Source organism: Cebidichthys violaceus, unplaced genomic scaffold (assembly GCF_023349555.1).
Source record: "Cebidichthys violaceus isolate CVI_PGR_0920_01 unplaced genomic scaffold, fCebVio1.0.p SCAF_12, whole genome shotgun sequence".
Lineage (NCBI taxonomy): Eukaryota > Metazoa > Chordata > Actinopteri > Perciformes > Stichaeidae > Cebidichthys > Cebidichthys violaceus.
Genome location: NW_027176285.1, coordinates 13,316,668 through 13,335,806, shown reverse-complemented (window position 1 = coordinate 13,335,806; position 19,139 = coordinate 13,316,668). Strand labels below are relative to the sequence as shown.

The window sequence follows — 19,139 nt, the reverse complement described above, 5'->3', positions numbered from 1 at the left end:
TAACCATGGAGAAGGAGGAGTCCATCATCAGGCACTGCATCTTGGGTCGGACGTTGTCGTCGTGGACGGCCTCGCGTAGACTGAAGGCAGGGAAACAACACAGTGAGATAAGCAGAGTTGTGATTTTGGGCTGTATGAATAAAATTGAATTAAATGGAGGATGTTCTTCTCACATTCACAGCCTTTCACACATTCAGCACACAAGCACAAGTTGCCCGTTGTATTCGGTAGACCAAACTAAAACTAATGCAGTCGAATAACAGTCTTGCATAACTATTTTAGGGAGGTGTTGATTCATCTTAGTGATCATTTTGGAGGTGATTTTGGATTTTACTGACTGATTTTTCTGTATAATACAACACAATTCAACAGAACCACCTCCAAAATTATCATAAAGTTAAATCAACATGTCTCTAAAAATAAAAACATTACAACCTTCATTAAGGGAGGATTTATTTAGTCTGCATTCATTTGAGCTAGGTGTAGCTGACACCTGGTTAAAATTAATGCAGACTAATGCGAAAATAAATACATAATATAATAAAATAATACTAAATAAACTGGCAACTGAGGATATATGTATATGCACTCAAACACTCAGGTTAGTGCCACTAATGGAATATAATTAATACGGGAATGAATCCAGTTTATTTCTGTAAAATCAACTGTTGCCTCTGAGCAAATTTGGGATTTGTTCAAAGTGACACAGACCACTTTTAACATGAAGAATGTTCTCTACCTGTTTCTAAGGGTCTCCACTTCATCTCCGGCCTCCGGGTCTTGTCCGGCGACATCTTCAGGTGTCACCGCTCTCATCTCAGAGTCCACATCCGCCCGCGACACATCTCCTGTCAACGTGTCCATTGTTGTAATGTCTCGATTAATCGTGCTCTCGACCTCTCACCACAGCTCAGCGCTGCTCTGTTGATCGCATTTCGATGCCGGGCGTCCTCCGGCCGAGTCTTCGTGCTCAGCGTAATCTTGAAATAGAAAACTGGTCCTCCAGTGTTTCATGTGAAGCATTCGCAGCATGCAGGGAGGTTAATTTGTCATCTGTTCACACTGGCTGAGCCCTTGCGTTTGGCATATACAATAAATAGGTTAATCTGGGTTAATTAGTTGTAGCTTGTGATGAATTAGAACTGCACAAACATGCATCAGCACGTAGAATGCTTCTGTTTTTTTGTTTTTTTTTAGCCAGGTCTAAATATAATGTTTTACTGGTAGCTTATATCCAATGTCATGAGTCTGTCTGTCAGAAGCATATCAGAGTTTAGTTTGTTTTCTTAGGGATCCAATAAATCAGATATTAGGCTTTGACAGTGAACTAGTGAGGTGAACAAAATGGATGAATAGCACGTTTATAACCACTTTATCCTAATAACACACATTTATGGGCTAATATACTGGTTTTATCTTCAGCATTTTGTATTTAAAAATCAGCTTTATGTGACTCCACACTATACGAAAGTGTCAATCTTGCACCTGTTTGTGTCCGTCTCGCAGCGTGACGGGGACACTTCATGGGAAAATGCGAGACTGGAGGAGCTGGGGAGGGTTTTCCTTAAAGTCAACAGGTTGTATCCGGGCAAAAGTTGTCCTCATGCGTAAACTGGTCTGGCACACCTTCAGTAAATCATAAAGGTTAAAAATATACTGGTGTTGAACATGCACTTGAACTTGAACATCAACTAGCAGTTAACAGTAACCAATCATTCATTTGCATTAGAGTTAAGCACCTAGTATCACCTGCAGATTGTCCCTTTACTACTTCAATAACCAGATCTTATAGAAGGACGTGTATCTGAGGGCTGCCACCAACAAGTGGTTTAATTATCAATTAACCAATCAATCAATAAATTGGGCCATAAAATGTCTTTGTCACAATCAAACTGGAAAGAGTAAAGGATCTGTGCACTTTAATGCTGCTTATATGCACAACTGTCCACAAGATGGCAATCATCAGTAGCAGATCATGTGTTTCTGTGTCACTGGTAACTGTACATATACTCTATAACTGTCTTACATTATCGTAAATTAAATATTATCGAGATTTGCACTGTTGTTTGGACAAAACAAATATTTGATGATGTATCCTTGGGCTCTAGGATATTGGGATGGGTGGTATTTTGCACTGTTATCTCATCTTTTATAGGCCAAATAAGATTACTCTATAACAAAAATAATGATAAAGTGCAGCCCTAATAGGAAAAAGGGAATACTTGTAAACAGGACCAGATTCTATACCTTTTTTTTTTTGGGTATGTTTTGCTTAAAAGTAGTATTTAGATTATTGTTTGCACTGTACTGGTACAATGTTGAGGTATGACCCTTCTTTGATTTCTATTCCCCGCAGACACGCCGGATGTTTTCCTTTCCAGAGATGACGTAATGACGTTAGTTTAATGCTCCCCACAGAGCAGCAGAGAGGAGGACGTTAAATGAATGAGATGCGGGCTGACAGAGACCAGACAGGCGGGATGGTGAGAGGATGAACCGGCCGATGGAGCATCGGGATCATAAATCAAATCCTAGTCTAACGCTTGGCTTGAGTTACGTGAACAATCAAGCGAACAAAAATCAGAGAGTGAATTAAATCAGCTGGTTCACGAGTGCACATACATTCTGCCCTATACGTCTCGGTTAACGTCGGTGAAGCGGAGCGTCTTCTCGGGAGGATGGTGATGTTAAACCGTGGAGTATGCACCGAGTGTTTTCTGTCTTTTCTCCAGAAACACCGGAGATGAAGCCCTCTGTTGCAGGAAGACGTCCACCATCGCAAAGAGGCGTTAATAAAGAACTCTCTAATACCAGACTTGGTAGAGGGAATTTAATTGAATGGCACAGCGGACTGCAAGGAAGAGCCAGCGACTGAAAGGGGGATTATTGAACAGTCGGGGTATGGTGTATTTTTTTCGGCTGAGGATAACCATCTCTACGCGTACCAGTTCGTCCGATTTCCCAGCTCTGCGACGTTAATCCTCGTTTGTAAGGAGTTTTATTTGAGCTAACGGCTGCAACTACTAGTTAGCTTTTTTTCCTCCCTTCCTCCATCATGCATGCACGGACACGTTTGCTTCGGTGAAAGCACCACACCAAAAATGCACCCAAGGGCGTAACACCAACACCAACACCGAGCTCCATGTCCGGACTGAGAACCGAACCGTGGCTCCGCCGGCCGTGAAGCCACAACAAGCAGAGCGGCTTTAGAGAGAGAGAGAGAGAGAGAGAGAGAGAGAGGATCAAAAGCTGAAGCTACCCTGCAGCCTGCAGCCTGCTCACACCGCCCTCCAGAGACCCCCGAGAGGATCATTTTCGACTCAACTAAAGCCACCAAAAATCCTGCAAAAATGGGGTATGTCAAGCTGCGGTTCTCGCTCTGCGTGTCATGGGTGTGACTGACTTTGTTTGTGTAGATCAGAGGAGCCCTTTTCAGCAGGGCACCACAAGCTGGAACAACCGGTAGCTTAGCCACCCGTGGCTAACTGTATGAAGTACTCCTGTCATCTCATGTCAAATGTAAAAGAAGAGAAGAAATGCTTGTCCCGTGTAGCAAACTGCCCTAAGAGATACAAAGAAAATAAGACACACACACACTCACACACACACACACACACACACACTCCTGGTAGAAGTAGCTGTCCAGCATTCTATCTACTCACAGCCTCCATACACTGACATTTTAGATTAGTGAAGTCAAAAGATTAGGCTGCAATGAAGCAGGCTACTGTTGGGGAAAGTATCAGAGCCAGTTGCTGATTAAAAGAATGCAAGACATTACAGTTTCTCCATAAAAAGATATAGTCTAAAAATGAGTATAATTTATATATATATATATATATATATATATATATATATATATATATATATATATATATATATATATATATATATTGTTTGATGTCAAAGGGAAACCAAAGCTATTTAAATTCCCCACCAGACCATAATGACGTCCCCCCTTGCACTTGGCTCTAATGCATGCAGCTGAACCTGCAGATGTATGGTGATTCTCCTGATCAAGAGCGACCTAGTTCTTGCTCCCGATGAAAGCAGACGATGTAGCATGTGATTGGTTTGGTGTGATATTGTGGTGGGTGGGGGGGGGGGGGGGGGTGAGAACATCCTCTGTAATTCTCGAGGCCAATGGTCCATAATCCACCCCAACAATCAATTGCTCAGACACAGAAGGAGAGCGTGTGTGCAGTCACCCCCATAATAAGCAAAGCCTTAGCGGTTCCAACGCATACTGGAGCTTCTGTTCCTGTAGAAGGATTGTAAACAAGCTCAAGTTCAACCTGCCAGCAGCATGTCTCCACTGGGAACATCTGGGTGACTATGAGATAACACACCGCTTTATTACAGTCTTATACTGACACCTGTTATGCATAGACCATAGAAGCGACAGCACTTATTGTAGCTCTGGGTGATTTGGTGAAACAGCAGATACGTTTGTGTGTTCAGATGAAAGTCGGCAATCATGAATCAAAAAATGTCAAACGTTCTCGAATGTGAATATGTCCTATTTCTTTTATCGTCTTCTGTGATATTAAACTGAATGTATTTGGATTTTTGACTGTAGGTCGGACAAAACAAATCATTTTGAGATGACACTCTGGGTTCTGGGAACTTGTGATGGGCTTTTTGTTGTTGTTGCTATTTGTTGACTTTCCATAGAGCGAATAACTAACAGATCAGTAGAGAAAATGAAATGTAGACTAATCGATAATGAAATCATTATTTGCAGCCATAAATGAAAGTGCTTCTCAGCCAGTGTTGCGTGATTATGTAACGTTATGCCAAATTATAATATGCCATAATTATTTGAAAAGGAAACAGACAATCTGTAACTTATTCTTTGACTTATTACACCCAGATTCAGCTGTGAGTGTCAACCAAAACCTTTACACATGAACATTATGCAGTATATATATATATATATATATATATATATATATATATATATATACACGCACACACACACACTCTTTTCTATCTGCCACTAAAAAGGCTGTGAGCCTCGATAAACAACATATGGATGTATTTTTATTTTTAACTGGAGGTGTTGCCCTGCCAAGTCTCTGCTGCTTCTCTGTGAGAGGTTAACCAGACGGGGACGCTGGGATCGGAGTGGGCGAAAGAGCATGTAGTGTGTGTGTGTGTGTGTGTGTGTGTGTGTGTGTGTGTGTGTGTGTGTGTGTGTGTGTGAGAGAGAGAGAGAGTTTTCTGTTTTTGTTGGTCTTTTTATGATATAAACTTTTTTTCTTTAGAATTTGGACTCTAAAACTGAAAAAATCAACATGTCAGTCTTTTCTTTTCAGACATTTTATGGACCAAAACGATGAATATGTTTCATGAAGAAAATCGACAGATTAATCAATAACAGCATAAGATTCCATGTGTACCTGTGTGAGCCACGTCAAAGACAGATTCATGTTAAAATTAGCACTGAAACATCTCAAATGTGAGGATTTACTACTTTTCTGAGTTTTACGTCACTATGAACCAAATATCTTTGGGGTTTGGATTGTTGCTTGGACAAAACAAGACATTTCTAAATCGGGAATAGAAGACAGTTATCTGTAATTGCAGTCCTACTTAAAAAGCATGACACTGATAACAGTATTTATTAATAAGGGCTTTAGAGGAAAACAGAGGGAACATTTAGAATAAATTGTGATAATGTGACTAATCCCTTGAATCAAACTCGGTCTGAGGACAAATGTGGCTTCAACACGACTAAATGTCCTGAGTGACTGATTTGCAACAGTCCTGATAGAGAACACGCTGTATGTCGTTAGAGATAATCTGAACACATTCACTGGTTTAGACACAGACACACTACGTGTCTTTGTTTTCCTGCGGTATGCAAACATTGTGTGTGTGTGTGTGTGTGTGTGTGTGTGTGTGTGTGTGTGTGTGTCTTCTGGTTGGAGGTGGAGAAATGCTGATGTGATAACATCTGCGGTCAGATTCCTCTGTGAAAGCACTCGTCATAGAGACCTGAACGCCTCGGTACGGTTCATTGTGGAAAGGGATTATGGGCTAACAATCGACACACACACACACACACACACACACACACACACACACACACACACACACCACGGGGGCAGATTTTGATCTGGGCCGCGCTGTCGGACTAATGAATGAAATATAAAATGACCTGCTAAAATATGTTCTTGGCGCCAAATCTTTAAAACAACGAGTAATTGAGACTTTGACATTTTCTCATTTTTAAAACAAATCTAAAGCAGTATTTTGTCTTCAGTAAAACTACAAGAGAATGCAAAGTATTTCTAAATTAGATTAAAGTTCATTTTCAGTTGGCTGAATTTATTTTCTGCTCTCTCCCTTTTAGTTTGAACACATTGATCTTTTATGTTCCTTGTAATAAAGGAAAACCAATCACAAAGATCACAAATATATGCAAAATTAAAGTTGTTTCAAACCATTAAACTAAGCCTTTAGCTGATAAAACAGAGTCAGATATGAATGTATGTGTCCGTTTCCTGGAATACAGGCAGACATCTTTGAACTGATTTCCAATTCAATGCCGTTTGTATTGAATTTACTGAAGTCTGTAAATGTGACAAATATGAAACAAACCCGTCAAGGATTTGAACTACAGTCAGCTACATAAGCTGCTTTATTTGGGAAACTGTTGTGCAGCAGTTTCAGTACAAAGTATGAAAGAGTCCAAATAAAAACAAGATACAAACAATTAAAAAGGTGCAAAAACCGAATGCACACAGTGCCAGAAATGTGAACCGGTCCTGGGCTCTATCAGAGTTTATGGAAACATAAGCATCTCTTCTGCTCTTTATTGGATTTTTTTTATATTCCAGCAATGCGGACAAACTCGTTATCCAAGACGCAGTTACGTTCACCGAACACGTCGTTAAGCCTGTTTTTCTCCCGTTTAAAAGTGAAAACGTACTGTTTGAATAAAGAAACAATGAAGTACGAATCTAACAAACAGGCTTATGTTGGAATGAAATCCAATCTAACGTGTGTTATCATGCGGTACTACTATAATACCAGGACCAACCAGCTCTGTAATGTTTTGATTTCTGTGACTGCTACGTGGATCATCAGCTGGGGAGGATGCATTTAAGAGGCTTTTCCAGGGATCAGCTTGAAACGTAAAAAACATTTTTTTAAATCTGATTTTATTTAGATTTCTCCCAATATAAACAGTCTGCGTCACAAACACTTCCTGCATCAACAGAACAAAGAAACACAGAGCCAAACACAACTGGAAAACCAAAGAAAACATCGTATTTACCCACATAAAATCAGCAGAGGCAGCGTTTCACACCTACATGGAGCTAACATGGAGCTAACATGGAGCTAACATGGAGCTAACACTAGCTCCGCTCCTTAGCTTACGGCTGACAAAGTCTGACAAATTAGCCGGAAAATCTCCAGTTCACCGACTCGAAATGAGAAAACAGGTTTTATCTGCCCGTGTGTTGAAACACAGAAGCCATTGTTTCAAAAAATACAATACATTTAGATCGCAATCTGCTTTCATTGTAAATGTGCCGTGTGAGAGATAGCAATAGTAACGTGTTCCACTTAGGAGCCAACCTCTCCAATCTCTCCGGTCCTAAAGTACAATCTCGTCCTGAACGTGACGATACGGAAGAGATGCTGTCAGAGGAAGTAAAATGTCTTCACCTCCTCAGCAAAGAAGAATGTAGTTAGTGCACAAACACTACATCAAAAATACAACGTTCATCTCTTCTGTTTCTCTTTACTCAGCCATGTATCGTACTGTTGAGGCAGAAAAGTATTCAGGCATTTTACTACAGTAAAAGTACTGATACCACAGTGTAAAAATACTCCGTTACAAGTAAAAGCCCTGCATTCAAAGTGTTACTGAAGTATAAAAGTATTGGCATCAAAATGTATTCATTATGCAGAATTGATCATTTCCCAATAATGTATTTATTATTATTACTATAGGATTAAATAATGATTTATTAATGTGTGATTTCCACTACTTTACATTCTTAATAGGCTATATGTAATACATAAGTCATTTGTAGTGAAGTAAAAAGAACAATATTTCACTCTGACACGCAGTGGTGTAAAAGTATACAGTTGCACACGATGGAAATGCTCAAGTAAAGTACCTTGAAACTGTATTCAAGTACAGTACTTGAGCAAATGTATTTGGTTACATCCCACCACTTGTACTGCACTTCATTGCACCCTCCCGTTATCACCGTCCCTCTGATTAACCGCGTCTATCTCTAAATAACATCTGCCGACTTAATTAACACACCGAGACGAGACGAGAGGATCCCAGAGAGGCTGAACAGTCTCTTTGTCCCCGAGGAGACGCTCCTCTTTCTCTGGAAGACCGGCAGATAGACATCTCTGGACCGGATCTACTTTAAATTAGTCCAAGTCGTAAGCTAAGCTAGTGAGGTTTTCAACGCCGGACTTTTACTTATAGTGGAGAAAGCATTGTGAAACTCACACGTTGAGGAGCCTTTTTTGTTGTTTGATCATCTAAATACAACCAGGAGATTAAATAACTAGCTACACACAGATTAAAAACAACGTGTCGTACTTTAGTGTCTTACAGACTTCCTGAATGAACATCGTCCCTCTTCTTTATTTTTGACAGCAGAGTGTGAAAGAGGAACTAAATAGTCCAGCAGTGATTAGGTTTTGCATTTCGATGACCCGTTTCAGATTTGGGTATCGGCGATGCTAACCAAAACATTTTACAGACGTCACTATCGGCGTCACTGCTGGCAGCCGGGACGACAGTGACGATTGGTCGGACTGAAATAACTCAACAGTTATTGGACGGATTGGCATTGGATGGATTTGGATGATGAGCTGAACATGGCTGACATTATTCACGCTAAACTTCAACATGTTAGCATGCTGAGATTAGCATTTAGCTCAAAGCAGCGCTGCGCTAACGTACATTGTCAAAGGCCTGGTAGCATGGCTCATTTGACCAGCTTATTTAAATATTCCATTAATATTGAAATATAATATAATATTGTTATTTGTGTCTGGACATTTCTATCTCCTGGTTCAACTCTGCTCTGAGTTTGTTGTGGAGCATTCAGACCAGTTACAACCAGACTGTTGCAGCTTGTTTTGCCAAGACCCCGGGAGATTTTCCTCCATAGCAATAGTTTGGAATGCGTCCACAGCGTGCTGATCTCTGGATGTTGGCACAGGTGCTTCCAGGTCACCTTTGGCATCACCTCACCGTCTCTACGTCAGTGTTTGGCTCTGGCCTGCACTCACACACTCACACACTCACACATTCAAGGCCTTAAACTTAACATTCTGCCGCTTCTTCTAGCCAAATCATCGGAGCGTCTCACTTTAGAGCTGCAATAAACACTGGCAGCGTATCTCCACAGCTGCACTGCCCAAACACACATGCGAAGCGAACCAACTCTTTCCACGGTATCGATCTCAAATCAATTGACCAAATCAGTCTAGTAAATGCTTACTCGGGAGAAGCACCAGCATTGAAGAGGACAAACCGTTACAGGGGCTGACGGTCGTCCATGTCTGCGTGGGCTCTGCTGCATTGTTCCTCTCCTGGTATTTTAAAAGTAGAAGAGAAATTAGCATATCTGCCCTTTCTTTCTTTTGCTGCTTTAAAAAAAATAAATAAAATGTTTTAATCTTAACCGCCCACACAAAAGGCAGACGGTTTAAAGAAAGTCGCCCTCGTCTCTGTCTCGTTCCTTTTTAGTTTTTTAATGTACATTTAATTTAATTTAACAATATCCGGTGCTTCACAAAAAGTTTCTTTCATTTTGAAGTGTTTTTGGTATTATTATTTTATTTGAACTTCATTTACAGGTAACCTCATTGAGACATGGGGTCACATTCTCAAGAGAGACTCAGTTAAGATGCAACAGCAACACAACAGGAAGTTACAGACCGACAGGACATTTACACAAAAATAAAACACAAATAAAAAAACGACTAAGGTACTTTCATATTTCGTGTTAAGACAATATTTAATATCTAGGCTATTAGACAATGCAGTTATTCATTATTTTTACGATAACATGTTGCACAATAAAGTCTGGATTTAATGTAAACTACACATTTAACAATAACGTCTTGAACTGCATCAGTCTTGTCACTACGGTTTGCTGAGTTTGAAGCTTCATGAGGCTTCAGCCTCCCATCAGTCATTAACGGCAAAGTTTTAATGCATTCCCATCTTTACATTTCAAAACATATATATATATATATATATATATATATAAAATATTTTTTTATTCAAAATTTCTATTTGATATTCATGAATCGTGGCTTGTTTTATATTTTCTCTTACTATTGCAGCTTTTAAACAAAATGGGTGGCCAACAGATGCCCTAACATTAGACGTGGCTGTGCTTTACTCACTGTTCCTCTCTGGTTGATGATCAGTGATGGTTGCGTTTGGTGCGTTGGAGTTGCCGGGTTCGGCTAAACTGATTTAGCCAAACAAACTTTCCTCAAGATAAACTGGCCTTTACAAAAAGTTCAAGTCATTAAACCAGTCAAAAGACCAGTTGAAGACTCCACTAATTTCAGCACACCTGCCTCCAATGAGAGCTTCCTGAGACGTGAGGTCAGGTGACGCTGTGCTCTTGGATTAGCAGCAAGAACCACCACGAGGTGCTGCCAAACTGTTTACAGTGAAGTTATTGAAAACTATCCGAAATGATAAAACCTTGCTAGAAATAGCTCTTTTATGCACCATAATACCGAGGCAAATTCCTCGAATGTGAAAACCTATATGGCAATAAATCTGATTTCCTGACACATTTATGCAGCAGAGTTCTAGCAGACTAAATATGATTTAGGTCGTCTAAATCCCAGCATTACAATTGTTTTGTATGGCAATATTTTGTCTGAGCATAAATCATTTTTTAATGACTTCATTACCCGCCGGCTGCAAAGGTTCATTAACTCCAAGTAGCGGAGTGATCATGGAATTCTAACAATTTATTTGTGTTTTGGAACATTGCTGAAAATCTACATTATGAAGCACATTTTAATATTTGCATGTTTTCTTTTTTTGCTCGAGACATTCTTTATTTCATTTCTCCTGCCAAGTCTTTTATTTTTGCAGATATATAGCGAATAGAATTTGTGTACGATCTGCCCTCGTGTGTGAGGAGGGACACTGTGTATGTTTGTACATAAACACACTTCCTCTCAGCGTGACGGCCTAATGGGTGTGTGTGTGGGGGTTTTTTTGCGGCGGCAACACAGCAGGCTGGTGAATTCTGGATGTGATGGGATCTGGGAAGTTGTTTCTCTCACCTTCCTGTGATTCAGCACGTTTCTCTTTCCTTCAGCAGAGCAGTGTGTAGATATTTCACGTGGAGCTTGATTCACACGTTTGCTTTTCTGTCTCTTAGCCACGTCAGCGATGCGGCTCTAGGAATGGCCCTTCGGTTCATACATTCATGTTCTCCTGAGGATGAAGCCTACTGCTTTTTCGTGAAATGCCTCGTTAGTGCCTGTTAGTGCCTTTGAGTTTAAAGCGCTATACAAAGAAAACATGTTATTATTGTTACAATTGAAGCTGCCATGAAATTCGGTGCAGACGTTCATGGTCCCCAGAGGATGAAGCCTACTGACTCCAACGTGAGGTTGGCGTTTTTGTCAATGGTTTGAGTTGTCGATGTGGCCTAAAATGTTTGTTGTTTTATCTATTTTGGTGTAACCAAAGCTTGTTGCTCGTGCTTAACCACAGAGTTGAGGCCTAGATACTGACTAACCCCCCCCCCCCCCCCCCCCCCTCTCTCTCTGCTTCTTCCTTTCTGTGCACAGGGAGCAGCCCATCTTCAGTACCCGGGCCCACGTCTTCCAGATCGACCCAAGCACCAAGAAGAACTGGGTTCCCACCAGTAAACATGCCGTCACTGTCTCCTACTTCTTCGACAACACCAGGAATGTCTATCGAATCATCAGCCTGGATGGATCTAAGGTGTGTGTGCGTGTATATATATATATATATATATATATATATATATAGCTCTCAACTTGTGTGCTGGTTCTACCCAGAGAGGTACACTACATTAGATTCTGTCCATAACATCCCACCTCTGCTCAGCTCGTCTGACCCGTTTGCTTCGACGTGGCCTCTCTGAGCTGAAGCAGTGAAGGAGGCGGTCTGTCGTATCTATGTGGCAGCGATTATTTTAGTCTTGAGAGAGGTGCAGGGGTGGAGTTAGCATAGTTATGTAAGAGCCTCTCTGGGTGACTACTGCTGTTGTTGAACCAGCAAGTTTTGTTTTTTTTGTTGTATGCTGAGTTCTGCTGGAAATAGCAGAGATCGGGTGGGTTTGGAGCTGGAGGACGTTATTATCCAGACAAACAAGTCAAAGACAAAGAAAGTCTTTTCAGCAGAGAAAAAGAAAACAAGCGAGACAGATGCCACGTTTACATAAATGTCTCTGCTCGTGTCTCTTTCCACATTCTAGAAGGGAGAAAACTTTTGTTTTGAACTTTTGAAATGAAAATGTGAGTGGAATTACAAAACCAAAGTAAAACAAAACAATAGCTGCTTGTGAAAGTCCAAATATTTAACAAATTATGAAGTGTTTCTGTATAAATTTAAATTTACAAGCTCACTTCTTTGGTAACAGTTTTCAGTCAATCCACATGTACGACCATATTTTCAAGCAATTCTTTTTTGTGTATTTTTTCATGCGTTTCTTCCCATTTTGCTATTTGCAAATCTTTCTCTTCACTGCTACCTCCTTACAGTCTTTAGAGACAAACTGAGTGTAAAAAAACAAACACATTACTTTAAAATTTTGTGCAAAATTGCGATTTCCTGTCCGCTTTTTATGACACACTGTGTCAAGCTACTCGCATGTAAAATTATGTTTAAAGAGTAACTTAACATCAGGCTCAAAAGCAGTGTTTTAGGCCACACCCAGCAGTGATGTCACTGCGTCCCGGAGTACACCTGTACATCACTGCAGCGAGGTGAGAATGGATTCAAGGTCCACTTCCTCGCTTCTTCTGGAGCTTTCAATCCATGTTTCTGTAGCTGCTGTTTCCTCAAGAGTGATCTGTCAAACTCAACTTTATATGTCAACATGGACGAGGAGCTCGAACATGTGTGATTCAGTCCAAAGCTTTAGAAAAGCGAGTAAGTGAACCTTGAGTTTACATCTCTTTTGTGAAGAATAAAGACATCTTAATGGCACATTTGAAATCTTTCTCTTCGCCATCTGTGCTCGCCTCTCTGCCAGCGAGTCCTCCCACTCCGATCGATAACGCGACAGTCCGTTGGACTCACTTCAGAACTCCTCATTCGCTGCTTCCTGTTTCACCAAACAGTGGGAAGTCAAACCCACGTCTTTACACGCTTGTATTAACACCGCTTCTCCGTATAATCAAGACATCCAGCTGCTGTCGTCAAACCCTCCATTACATCTGTTTCCTGAATCCACGAGGCTTTAACAAACTGTATTAACTTGTTTATACAGGCCATCATCAACAGCACCATCACCCCCAACATGACGTTCACCAAGACGTCGCAGAAGTTCGGCCAGTGGGCCGACAGCCGGGCGAACACCGTCTACGGCCTCGGCTTCTCATCGGAGAGCAGCCTGGCCAAGGTGAGAGCACCGTGACGCATTAATGACACAAGTGTGCGTGCTCTCTCTCAGAAAACATGGAAGTTGAAGTTGTTGTTGTTGTTGTTGTTGTTGAGCTGTATTAATTGCTGCTGTCATTTCTAGTTTGCAGAGAAGTTTGCCGAGTTCAAGGAGGCGGCGCGGTTAGCGAAGGAGAAGTCTCAGGAGAAGATGGAGCTCAGCAGCTCTCCCTCTCAGGTGACAAACAGCATCACAGCGTCAGTGAAACGCAGCTATAATCAAATTAGTATAGAATAAAACTATAAAATAGAACAAAGTATTTCAAAAGTAGCATTAAACTAAAATGTATTTTTAAAAGGAAGGAACCATACAGACTAAATTTGTAGAAATCTGGAGAGAAATGGCTGCAAGATTTATAAAACAGAATCATATAAACGCGGTTCTCACATTAAACATGACTTTGTGGCTTGTTTTACCTCCTCTGCTCTCCCTAAAGAATCCTCAGGGTGGCGCTGTAAAAAGGAATGTGTTGTCAGTCAGCAAACCTGGTAAAAAGAAGGTAAAAAAGAGATGGAAAGCATCATTTTCATGACTCAAATGACAACCCCCCACCTCCCCCCAAACACCCCTCTTCAGCATTCAGTGTGAGCACAATGTTAGATTTGTTGTTTTTTCAGAAGAACCTCCGTCATCAGTCTTTAAAATCCTTTGTCTATCACTCTGATGTCAGACTAACAGCCAGAGGAACATCGTCTCTGTGAATTTATCCCACAAAACCCTCCAGTTCTCCTTTCATGCTCTCACAAAGTGACAGTCGGCTACAATCGGGGATGTTTGAGCAGCTGCCGATCACAAGTGACAACAATTATACGAAGATAAATGACAAAGGGAGACTTCCGTTTTTCGTCTTCAGAAACATTTTGTCTAAAATGTGTGTGCAAATATTTCTGAGCTCCACGGAACGACGCACTGTGACTTTAAACCAGCAGCTCAGACCCAAAAAGCTTTAAACATCCCTCACTACATTTCAGCAGAAAAATCCTGTTTAATTTTGAGAGCACGGAATCACTTGTTGTGTCTCATAGTCCAAATTTAAAAGGAACAGTTCAGCCATTCAGGAAATATTGTTTGGTCATCTTTTTGCAGAGAGTCAGATGAGGAGATCGATATCACTCTCATGTCTGTGTGATCAATATGCAGCCAGCAGCCGTTTAGCTTAGCTTAGCATAAAGACTGGCAACAGGGGGAAACAGCTAGCGTGGCTCTGTCCAAAGGTAACAAAATACGTCTTCCAGCTGCTCTGAAGCGCAGTAATTAACATGTTATATGTTTTGGTTTAATCTGGTAGTTTGTTACCTTTGGAGAGAGCCAGGCTAGCCGTTTCCCCCTGTTTCCAGTCTCTATGCTAAGCTAAGCTAACCCCGTCCTGGCTCAAGCCTCATATTTATCATACAGACATGAAACTCTCGGCATTAAAGCAAATTATCTGTTTTCCCCAAAATGTTGAACTGTTGCTTCAACAAAATCTCCATGTATTTTATTTTCTGCTAATATATATATATATTTTTTGGAACCAGGAGTCGGCCCCAGGTGATCTGCTGTCACCTATGACCCCGGAGAGCATCAACGGCACGGACGATGAGAGAGTCCCACCGGGCACACCGCAGCACGCCGAGCCCCGAGCAGAGCCTTCCCAGAATGCACTGCCCTTCTCACACAGGTAAGCCAGAAAGAGACTGTCACCATATGACTTCCTTTTCTTTCCTTCTGCATCCTGATGGTGAAATGATCACGTTCATGTGAGAGCTGCTTTGTCCGTTGGCGACTCTCTGGAGTGCTGATTTAAAATGAAATGGGCACAGCGCGGCTCAGAGCGCTGCGGCTTGTGTCGATTCGTTCGTTCGTGTATTATTAATGTGGTCCCCGGGCCTCTGGACGGCATTACATTAAAACACTACGCATGCTTCCTATTAATTATAAAGCACTAAATGAGTGGAGATAGTTTTGTCCGCTGTGCTTCGGGGGATATTAATGCAGCAGAAGAACTTTAACGAGCTACAACCACGTAGAAATGTAACTTTTCTAAATGATTTTCACCAAATGTTAAAGGCAAAGTTATGTATTTTTCAACCAGGACTATATTTTCCATGTTTTTTGTGTCCGAGTGACTAATGAGGACGACTCCTTTTAAAACCGGTCCAGCATTGAAGGAGAACACTGCGTCAATGTAACACTACGTCCACTAGACATTTATAATAACGATCCGAGCCTGTCATGAAGAAAACAAGCACTCTTAGTGGACGTTTAAAGACGGTGCCATCTGGTGCCAATGCATGACATTGCAGCCCTTTTCGCTCAGTACTGGACCAGTTTGCACATAAACATGAGGAAACAAGCTCCAGGTTGAAAAATACATGAGTTGCAGCCCTTCTGACGGTCTCCTTCTTCACGTCCCAGTTCATCCAACATCAATAAGCACTGGGAGGCGGAGCTGGCGGCTCTTAAGGGGAACAACGCCAAGCTGACGGCGGCTCTGCTCGAGTCCACAGCCAACGTCAAACAGTGGAAGCAACAGCTGGGGGCCTATCAGGAGGAAGCGGAGCGGCTACACAAACGGGTATCGCCGCAGTCATTGAAAGGATCTCGTTTATTGATGAGTCAGCTTCGACCCTGTGGTGGTGATGATTTATTTTGTATTCCAGGTGACGGAGCTGGAGTGCGTGAGCGGCCAAACCACAGTGATCAAATCCCAAAAGACAGAACTCAACCAAACGATAGAGGAGCTGGAGTCGTCTCTGAGGGCCAAGGAGGAGGTACGAGTTCATGTACTGAGGAGTACTACACCTCTTATTTGAGCTTTAACAAGTACTTTCTTTTTTTTTTTTAATACTTCCAGGAGCTGGAGAGACTTAAAGCAGAGGTGCAGAGTGCCAACGAGTTTCAGTCTCAAAAAGACTCCCTGACCCAGAAACTACAGGTGAGTGAACTACAGGTGCACCTGCAGCTGATTAGCATGTTGCTGCTAATGCTGCGTTCACGACATATTGGACAGTCTGTAAATATGAGCTGCTGAAACAAGGAGAATTTCTTTGATCATTTATTTTACAAAAATTGGAAAAGCAATGGAATATATATATATATATATATATATATGTGTTACCAATGTTTGAAATAAAAATTAGGCTTTACGTGTTTGGCTTCCTAGTTTGATGAAGTATCACAACTTTAAGCTTAGTTTTGGTTGCTTTTTTCTGACGGAAGCGTTCGTCGCACACGATGTGTTCACGCATTTTAATTTGGCCTTCTGTCGGAATATATTTTAGCACAAGACGAGGCATTAAAAGCACATTAGGAAGAAGTTTCTTTGTTTGAGTCTTTAACGGCCAACAGGAACAGGAGGAATGATTACAGCAATCAAAAACCTGACTGTTGTTTTAGGACATTGTGAATTTATTCTTTAAAGTGGAACTTTACGCTTCTGCATAAATGAAAACATATGACAACAACTAGTCTGATGCACCAAATTCTGACCTGCATGTTCTTTTTGTTGTTGTTGTTGTTGTTTTTAGGACACGGAGTCGATGAACCAGGCGTTGGAGGCCCGGCTGAGCGACCTGGAGCAGCGTCTGCAGAGCAACCAGCAGGAGAGGGAAGCCTTCCGCAAGAGCCTGCGCACGCTGCTGGAGCTGCTGGACGGGAAGCTGTTCGAGCTGACGGAGCTGCGGGACGCGCTGGGGAAGCTCATCGAGAGCAGCTAGAGAGACGGACGCAGCCGCAGCCGCAGCCAGAGAGACCAACGCAGCCGCAGCCAGCGCTCACAGAGAGGAAACGACCGGCATGTTGGCACATCACGTCGTCACCGACATGTAACTTGAATTTTTTTTTTTTTTTTCACATTTATACGTGTAAAAGTTTACACACGACTTTATGCATTAAAGACACACATTTTAGTTTTTTGCTGCGGTACACGTTTACAAAGAAACCAAGTAAAAGAGGCTTTGCTTGGTCCATGCCTTCCCTCCACTCCGCTCTGGAATATTCTTAACAACGCAAAAAAAAAGAAAGAAGTGTTTCTTTAATATCATGCCGTTTGCGGGGAAATTTTGTATTTTGCTCCTTCGAATCGTGCAGACTTTAATGAGTTAATTACAGACGAGCTTCTGTTTTCGGAGCTTGGCGTTGGTGCATTGTGCCGTCACCTGGAGCCGGTGATTGTTCGCTTTTTTTTTTTTCCTCCTCGTCTTCTTTCTTTCATCGTCAGCCAAAACGAACAGTCGGGAGTCAGACGAGATGGACTCAAGCTTTTTCCTAGACGCCGATTCATTTTTATTTAGGTGAACTTTGGAGGTTTTAAGAGCGCTTCGAATGTCATGAAGAGACAAAGGTTCCTCCTGTGACTATAATCCACCGAGGGACTGCCAAAAAAAAAAAAAAAAAAGACGACCGGTGAGGACTTTTGTCTTATATTCTTATACAATATATGAGCAATACAAAAAAAAGGGAGCTTCAGAGGGTAAATAAACACTTTCCACTCTCACTTTCAGGTACTTTTACTCCTCTCTCGGATACGTTTAGACCACAAACGAGATTTTATTCACTTTCTTTCTAAACACTTTTTTTTAAAAGAATATAAAATTCATAGTGCACTTGTAAAAATGGAGTTTGTGTGTATGAGTGAATCTTTCTCTCTCCTCTCGTTTCTCTTGCGACTTGAAGTGCAAAGATTGAATCCTTTTTTTTTAATTTGTTGTTAATTTATTACTAACTTGTTACTGAAGATGAAAGTTGTACACGAGCAGAGATCTTTGTTTGCATCTTGTTTTCACTCTTTAAATGTCTGGTACGTGGGTTGTTGAGGTAGTTTTGTTGTTTGTTTTTTTTTGGAAAAACTGGCAATATTTTTGAACTATTTATGAAAATGAAATGAGAATATAAAGAAGGCGATTGCTGGTTGGATTTGCAGAGAATCTTTTTTTCTTTTGCCAAATAACGTTTTCCTGTACAGATTTGAACTGTTGCTGACGTTGCCTCCGGTCCAGAGATGCACCAATGGTAGCTGACTAGCGGCACTTTATTTTTTTTGTGGGATTTACTATTGCCAAAAATTCAGCGCTGTTCAGAGGAATAAGTATATATATACACACACACACACGCACACACACACACACACACACACACACACACACACACACACACACACACACACACACACACACACACACACCTGAAGAACACTATTTAAGGGCTTGTTGTTGGTTCGGGTACATTTGGGAGACTTGAAATGATGTTAGCGGTGACTTTATCATGTTGAAAATTACCAATATTACAGCTTGAAAGGAGGAAAAAAAACAAACATTTGAATAAACTTTTAAATGTTGAATATACCACATGCTTAAAAACACAAATTGTAATTTTGAGTTTATAGTAAAAGAAAACCAAATGCAACTCTGTGCTGTCGTGTCCTTCTTTCACAATCTGGGCTGCACATTGGTACTCGTGTTTTGAGTAAAAGTAGTAATACTACAGCGTAAAAGT

General features: G+C 41.2%; 1 protein-coding gene across 2 annotated transcripts; it reads left to right on the top strand.

The window, feature by feature from the left end:
* Positions 1-2,406: 2,406 nt before the first annotated feature.
* On the top strand, positions 2,407-19,049 carry LOC137869254 (homer protein homolog 1-like). 2 transcript variants are annotated; one of them, XM_068706521.1, is made up of 10 exons: positions 2,407-3,355; positions 11,824-11,980; positions 13,494-13,625; positions 13,749-13,841; positions 14,101-14,163; positions 15,182-15,324; positions 16,062-16,221; positions 16,307-16,417; positions 16,501-16,581; positions 17,174-19,049. In XM_068706521.1, the coding sequence occupies exons 1-10, from the start codon at positions 3,351-3,353 to the stop codon at positions 17,360-17,362; spliced, it is 1,134 nt and encodes a 377-aa protein (XP_068562622.1). In that variant the 5' UTR covers positions 2,407-3,350; the 3' UTR covers positions 17,363-19,049. The 2 variants fall into 2 exon arrangements, with proteins under 2 accessions (XP_068562622.1, XP_068562623.1); XM_068706522.1 differs by lacking the exon at positions 14,101-14,163 and having other exon boundaries at positions 2,410-3,355.
* The last annotated feature ends 90 nt before the right edge of the window (positions 19,050-19,139 follow it).